This window comes from Benincasa hispida, chromosome 9 (genome assembly GCF_027475165.1).
Source record: "Benincasa hispida cultivar pf3 chromosome 9, pf3_genome.v1.1, whole genome shotgun sequence".
Taxonomy (NCBI): domain Eukaryota; kingdom Viridiplantae; phylum Streptophyta; class Magnoliopsida; order Cucurbitales; family Cucurbitaceae; genus Benincasa; species Benincasa hispida.
Genome location: NC_143486.1, coordinates 66,503,771 through 66,511,897, shown reverse-complemented (window position 1 = coordinate 66,511,897; position 8,127 = coordinate 66,503,771). Strand labels below are relative to the sequence as shown.

The following is an 8,127-nucleotide window of genomic DNA, read 5'->3' as shown; positions in this document are numbered from 1 at the left end:
AATTGGTACAAATACAAAGTTCAAGTTCCACGAAATAAATTCCTCTTGAAATCTCGTGCAATCATCGTTGAAGATACAATTTTTTTTCTTAAAAAAACCTAGGATATACATAAATTTAGCATACAAGTTAATAATAATAACACAAAATAGAATACAAACACTGAAATACAATACAAAAAAAACAACATCTAAGATGTTGAAGTACAATAGTTAATAGAATACAATAGAAAGGTGACTCATATTGCAAAGAAGAAGAAGATTAGAGGGAGAAGTATGAAGATAAACGAAGAACTTCTTCATTGGATTGTTGAAGATATCTAAATGGTTTATATGTTAGTGGATTTTGTAGGGATTCAAATGTAAATATGAAGATTAGATGATTCTAGGTTTGACCTTGTATTTATTTTTTTCCTTTTAGTTTTGGATTCGAGTATTGAGCTTTTTAAATAGGTTGCCTAGTTTAGATGGAGAAATATTAGATGTGTTGTTTGCTTTTTTTCTTTTAAAAAAAAGTACGCATGGAAATAGATATATCAAATTGCGTGTCAGATACATATGTGAGAAGTATTTAGAAGTATCGGTATCCGATAATGTCTTTGTAAGTATCTGTGTTTCATAGGTTACAAAATTGATTTTTTTTTATACAAAAGAAAATGATACTTCACCAAGCTTGGATGGATTTCATTCACAGACTTCCCGAAAGGATAAGATCCTGAAACCAATGCCGATCCTTAATTTTCCTCAATCTTCCAATTTTCTTTAATTTCTTCTTGCACAGCCATGGCCGAAACCCATATTGACAGTCCCTAATAAACCCCATTACTTCCAAACAAAGAGAGAGAGAGAGACAATGGAGTTTGACCTTCTGAATCGTCCACATCAACACCCATTATTCTTCAACGAAGACGGAAGAAAAATCAGTGGAGAAGTAGCTTACTGCTCCCGTTGCCGTCAACCACTCCGGCCGCCGGCGTTCACCTGCTCCGACTCCGACTGCAACTTCCACATCCATCAATCATGCCTCCACCTTCCTCCTCAAATCCACTCCCCTTTCCACCCTTTCCACCCTCTTCTTCTAAAAACCAACAACCATTTCTGTACCGTCTGCTGGCAAATGCCTTCCGGCCACGTTTACCGATGCCGTAAATGCAATTTTCAAATCGACATCAAATGCGTCCTCACCGATACCAAATCCAGTGGCTTACGCCATATCTCCGGCGATCAGTTTCGACATTTCAGCCACCGACATCCATTAACTCTTCAACTAGAAGAAAACAGAGAAAACGGAGGAAAAAACAGATTGGTTTGTTTTGTGTGTGATTTGGTTATAAAATCAACCCCTTTTTACTTTTGCTCTCAATGTGACACTCATTTCCATCAACGATGCGCGGAATTACCACGTCAGTTGTACGATGTTCAATTTCATCAACACCCTTTATTTCTTCTTCCCAATCTTAGCTTCGCTAATTTCCTCTGTGATAGCTGCAATAACAACTGTAGAAAGTTTGTTTATAGTTGTCCTCATCCTCGCCACTGTAAATTCAATCTCCATGTAGCTTGTTTACAATCTTTCAATCACGAACATAACTTTTCCACGTTTCGGAATGCAATGGATTCTTTTGATTGTCGAGTTTGTGGTAAGAAAGGTAATGGATTCCCTTGGTTTTGTGAGATTTGCCATGTTTTAGCTCATAGAAAATGTGCTAAATCGCCATTAACACTAAGGACATTTGGACACCATTTTCATGATCTTACCCTCACTTACTTCCGTGATAATATCCGGAATCAAATTCGTTATTGTAAGATCTGCGGTGAGAAATTAGAGATGAAATTTGCTGGGTATGGTTGTTACGAATGCAATTACTTTACCCATTTGGATTGTGCCGAAACTCAACGTCTCGATCCACAATCCACACCCATGGTTGATTCGACAAAGGATTATTCTTCTACCCAAAATGAAGAACAGGACAATGAGATTCGATGTTCTGTTCACTCCCATAACTTGAATTTCTTCCTCCCTGAAGAGATTGGGGGAAAAGGATATAGAATTTGTGATGGGTGTTTAAAGGGTCTGTTAAGTTCATCTTATGGTTGTCCACAATGTGATTTCTTTGTCCACAAAGAATGCGCTAAATTGCCGAAAACCAAAACCCATTTCCTTCATCAGCACTTGCTTACTCTCATCTCAATCCCGAATTTCATCTTCCATTGCGAAGCTTGTCGCGAATACTTCCATGGCTTCGCCTACCACTGTAAAAGCTGTCTCTCGACATTCGACATTCGTTGCACTTCAATTAAAATCCCATTTAAACACCCGGGCCACCAACATCCCCTGTCTATTGACAGAACAAATGAAGAACACAATTGTGAAGCTTGTGGGGCAGGGGTGAAGAACAGAGTATCGTTCCGATGTGTCAGCTGCAACTTTTATTTGGATGCGAAATGTGCGACGCTACCACTTACAGTAAGATACAGATTCGATAAGCATCCGTTGAATTTGACATTTGTAGAGGAAGAGGGAGTAGATGAATATTACTGCGATGTTTGTGAAGAAGAAAGAGAGCCGTGGCTGTGGTCTTATAGCTGCCGAACGTGCAGTTTTGTGGCGCATTTGAGTTGTGTTGTTGGAGAGTTTCCGTTTGTGAAATCAAAGATTCATGAAGCTCATAGGCATCCGTTGAGTATGGTAATGAAAGGGAAGGAACAAAAGAATTGTGGGAGTTGCAGTGAATCATGTGATGAAAATTTGGCGTTTCAATGTGGAACTTGCAAGTTTAATGTCCATGCAATTGGACGTTGTTACCAGCAGCAGCTAAAACAGGGGAAGCTTGCTTATACAGAGCGGAATTTTTACTCTCGTGGAGTTGAACTCTATGAACAACCAACTATATAGTAAGCAATTTGATTTTTTTCGCAATTCAAGCTACACTCGTATTTTTGCGGTCACTCAACTACATAGCATAGTAAAAAGAGAAAAAAAAAAAAAAAAAAAAATCCAAAACCATATTATTTTTAAACAAGAAAAAAATAAACACAAAGTACATTGTAGTTGGACAATAAGATTGGGTGCAAAAAATAGGTGTAGATGCACCAAAGTATTTTCTTAAAAAAAAATATTACACTCTTTCTTGTATTTTCAATTTTTTTTCTCATTTTATCTCTTACACAATGTTAAGAAATTGATAATTTGAGATCATCTGAAACTATAAAACAATAGAGAATCGACTTCACTAGCAATATGTCAGTTACGTTTATAGACAAAAGGAGAGAACAATTTTATTAGACAGAAAAAACTTTAAATTAACGAGTCATAACCGTAGATTCATCAGTATAATTAGAGAGTTTACGTAGCATATTCCTCTTAACCAAATGGCCAAAATTCTAAATAGTGTTGCAACGTACTTCGCCATTCGAAGCGTCATTCAAAGCATTCCAACATTTTCAAAATGATTATTTTAGTTCTTTATTTTCAATAATGATTTTGATAATTTTTTAAAAGTTGTCAAATGATCCATGATTGACTAAAATGAACATTTTGAATTATATAGACTAAAATAAACAAATATTGAAAGTATAAAGATCAAAATGAACAAAAATGTAAAATACAAGGAGCAAAGTCATATTTAATTTATTATAGTTTTTTAACTTCTTTAAATTGTTTGTGTTATTAGCCAAACTATAGACTAATTAATGGTTATTTGAAACAAGCTGCCCTGTTCGTGTACCATTGAGACCGTATGGAGGTAAAGGGGGGAATCCATGGGAAGAAAAGGTTTTCTCAACAATTAGGGCATTTGTTGTGTATCATCAAGAATGTGTCCATGCCATTCAAATTTATTATGAGAAGAATGGGAAGGCTGTTTGGTCGGCTAAGCATGGCGGAGATGGTGGAACCAAATATGAGGTTAGTTGTCTAAATTCTATTCTAAACCTTCCCGACTTTAAGGATTTGTTTGGAAAGACTTTTCAAATGTTTAAAAATATTAACAGGTTTAAGTTATGTTCAACTTTTGTTGTAGGTTGCCTTTGATTATCCAGATGAGTATCTTGTTTCGATTCATGGCTCATATAGTAATGTAATGGAACTTGAGAGAGTTATTATTGAATCGTTGACACTAGAAACCAACCTAAGAATTTATGGGCCGTTTGGAATTGAAAATGGAACAAAATTTTCAATCCCAACCAGGAGAGTGAAGATTATTGGTATCCATGGAAAATGTAGTTCATATCTTGATTCAATTGGACTCCTTACTCTATCAACACAAGAATAATATCATGCTTTTTTACTGGTGCCAAAGGTTGTTGTAAATTCTAATTGTAGGCTGTACAAAATAAAAAAATACCACAATACTCATAATCTAAACATATTATAGATTTAGTGATATGAATGAATGTCAACTACAACATAAGTTTACTTAGTCTCCTCCGAGTCAAAGATTTAAATTCTTCATTCATGTGTTATTGAATTAAAAAAAGTGTTAATTATATCAATGTACTACATGAGTTTAAATACGTACTACCTACTCTTATCTCATGTTAAATGACCAATCAAAATAAAAATTTAAACTCACGAGCTAAAGTAAATTTAATAATATCATTTTTTTTAAATTAAGCTTCTTTTATTATCTAGTTTTCAAATTTTGAAATATTATATATATATATATATATTTTGAAATTGTTAAAATCGCTTTTGTCTTAGTAAAAATCATTTCGAAACACGTTTTTAACCACCTAAAACTAATTTAATATCTAAATGTAGACGTTTAAATGCAATTTTCACATGATAAAATTTTTTAACAATTAAAAATATATTACATAATAATTTTGAATATGTCAAAAGTAATGGAAATATCATGAGTAGCTACAAAATTACATGATAATGAGAACTACCTAAGTTGGGAATGTCTTTGCAAAAATATCCATGGTATATCTGTGTACTTACCGTCAAACTAGCCCAACTGAAAATCGCTTTTTAAAAATAAATAAATATATGATTTGTATTCTCTTTCATCTCATTAACACGATTTTAGGAGAAAATTAGAGTGAAGTGTTTTCTTTCTATTTATACCCTCTAGTATAGATTTATAATCAAACCAGCCAAACTTTTATATATATGACGAATATAATTTTATATTTTTTCACCCTCTCTTTGTTTTTCGTTATTTTAGTTTCATTAAACAACTTAAAATCATCACCTTGCAAATATCACTTAGATTTTACTTGTAAATACAGTTAAAGTTAAAAAATATTTTCTGTCCTTAAACTTTTATGAAAGTAATAATTTAGTCCCTAAACTTTGGTTTGTAACGATTTAGTCTCTATACTTTCACAATGTTATAACAATTTAGTCCCTTAACTATAGTATGTAATAATTTGGTCTTTATACTTTCAAATTTGCATTAATTTAGTCCCTAATGTAAAAGAAATCATCAAAATTAGATGTCAAGCTTTATTATTTTATAATGTAGACTTTGTATTATATAAAAATATTGAATCTTTAATTTTTTTATTGACTTATTTATGCAAAACAAATCATTAAATCTCAATTCTAATTTCTATGGTAGGGACTAAATTATTACAAATTTTAAAGTACAATGGCTAAATGGTTACATAAAGTTTAGAGACTAAATTGCTACAAACATAAAAGTATGGAGATTAGAGACTAAATCGTTATAAATCAAAGTTTAAAGACTAAATTGTTACTTTTATGAAAATTTAGGGACTAAATGTTATTTTTAACTAACGGTTGATAATTTTAAAATTTTCAAATCATCTTTTATATTTAGCTGATTTTAACGAATGTTAATCATAAGGTAGTGTTTAGGTTATTGTTTTTAATATATCACTTATGTTTACTTGTAAATATATTTAATGGTTTTTAAATCTAAAAGTCGTTTTTCTATATTTTGGTTTGCAATACACGATTCTTTCATCATTTTCAATTTCAGTTTTTCTAATCTTCAACAAAATCCCTCAAATATTGGTAGGGAGTTAATAATTTAGAACAAAGCCATTTCTTTTTGAAATTGTTGTTAAAGGATAAACATAATTTTGTCTTCAAGTCCCATTTTTCATAATTTAAAGTACATCCAAAATTTATGCCGTAACTCTCAAATCGTTAATAAACCACATTCCTCAATCAAAGTATCACAAAGATGAACATACTTTCATTTTATGATCCCAGTAAAGATGTAGATAAAGAGAATGACCAACTTTAGGTTAGGATGTAGTACAAGAATGAGATGTAGACAAAGATCATTGAAGGAAAAAATGAGAGAGACATCGAGGCGTACAAAGATGCTGAAGAAGAAGACATTCAATGCTTTTCTTAATGTATATGTCTTAATAGACCAGGGAAGATTTTCAAAAATCCTCATTTAATGGTTTTAGGTAATTACGTCTATCGATGTATGCTATTTGTTTTTCAATACACTTAACATGCAAGCGTTTTGATTATTTTGAAGTTTAAGGTTCTAGTCCACTACATTTTTTTCCTCAATGCTAAATGTCTAATGTTCCACCAAGATAGGGGTTAGGATATATACTCACATGTACATTATATGGATGCTTATGTGTACTTAGTTGTAGGTGTATATAACATTCCATAGAGGTAGAGGTTAAGGTATATATTTACATTTATTATATGCTATCTTTAGCGATGAACCTAGTTATAGAAGCCCACCTAAATAGCTTTGTACACTTATTTCCCCTCTTACAACTAAATTTGATTACTTATATACCACTAGATCATAATTATTTACAACATTTTTTCTTCTAAGACTTGCGCCACAAGAGGTTTATATGTGAAATAGGTTTAAATACTTTAATTTACATTAATTAACAATTCAAAGTTTTGCGTTTTATTAAGCTATACAAGGTAGTTACATCGAACTTCAAAGGTTTTCAATCAACATATCATTATTTTGAGTCATTTAGTACTTTCTTACACATAAGGTGTATTCTATGTTAAAATGGGTTCTTATTTATATACTGGAATGCCAATATTTATGAGCTTGTTCACTTGTATCTTTATGTATATATATGACTTTGAGATTTAAACACATTGTGAAAGTTAGAAATTTTGTATTTTTTTATTTTTTATTGAATGATCCATTGAAAGTCCTTGAGCGGAAGCATGGGATCGAATCAGATACCCAAAATTTATAGAACGTAAATTTTACAGCAAGAACATACAGATTATGCATTTAAAATGAAATCACAGTATGCTTTAAAATAGAAAAAGTAGAATAGTAAAAGGGTTTAAGAAACCTTACCCTTGAATAACTTTTCTTCACGAGATTCCTTCTCCAAAACTTGTCACGAACAACCTCAAATCCTCTAACCGTTAGTGAGGACACCACCACGAATGCTTCCTCTATACTCTCTGGACGAGAATCCAAGAGTTTTGTGGGCTCTGGCTATTTTGGAAGAGAGGGTTTTTTAGAGTATTGAGAGAAAGGGATGATATTCAACAATTCACATAGAACTTTTTCGTGTCTCTGTCTCTTGTGAAAACCACACCAGGAATAAGAAGAACCACCTCTTTTTACTTCCCCACTACCACGTTTTAGAGAGAAAAGAGTAGAAGGGAGTTACAACTCCTTTCCCAAAAACGTGGTAGTGGGGAAGTATTTATTTTCTCTCAGATAAACTTTATATAATCAAATTCATATAATTAATATTTGAATCATATTCAAATATTTATTTTCTCTCAGATAAACTTTATATTATAATGTATCGAATACATTATAGCAATTATATCATATATATAATTAGATTAAATTAATTATATCACATATAATTAATTCCCTCAATTAATTTGAACAATTAAAATTAATCCAAAAAGTGGTTCTCATCAATTTCTGTTGAGCTACAGAGGGAACTTCATGGTCCTCATGGTCCTGTAGCTTGAAACTCTAACAATACTTGAATAATTAATTAAACTAATTTAATTAAATTATTCATCATCTGTTAGTCGTGGGGCACTCCACTAAAGACCGACAACTGCATTCTTCGCACTATAGATATTTTTATGTCTATTGGATATAACCAATCAACAGTACGATGGTCCTTCACAAATTGCTCATAAGTACAATTAGGTCAAAATTATAGTTTTGCCCTTATAGT

General features: G+C 32.0%; 1 protein-coding gene across 1 annotated transcript; it reads left to right on the top strand.

The window, feature by feature from the left end:
• The first annotated feature begins 537 nt into the window (after window positions 1-537).
• LOC120086188 (uncharacterized) lies at window positions 538-4,297 on the top strand. The gene is made up of 3 exons (XM_039042716.2): window positions 538-2,892; window positions 3,709-3,904; window positions 4,020-4,297. Exons 1-3 carry the CDS (start codon window positions 851-853, stop codon window positions 4,269-4,271), a joined length of 2,490 nt encoding a protein of 829 aa, XP_038898644.1. The 5' UTR covers window positions 538-850; the 3' UTR covers window positions 4,272-4,297.
• The last annotated feature ends 3,830 nt before the right edge of the window (window positions 4,298-8,127 follow it).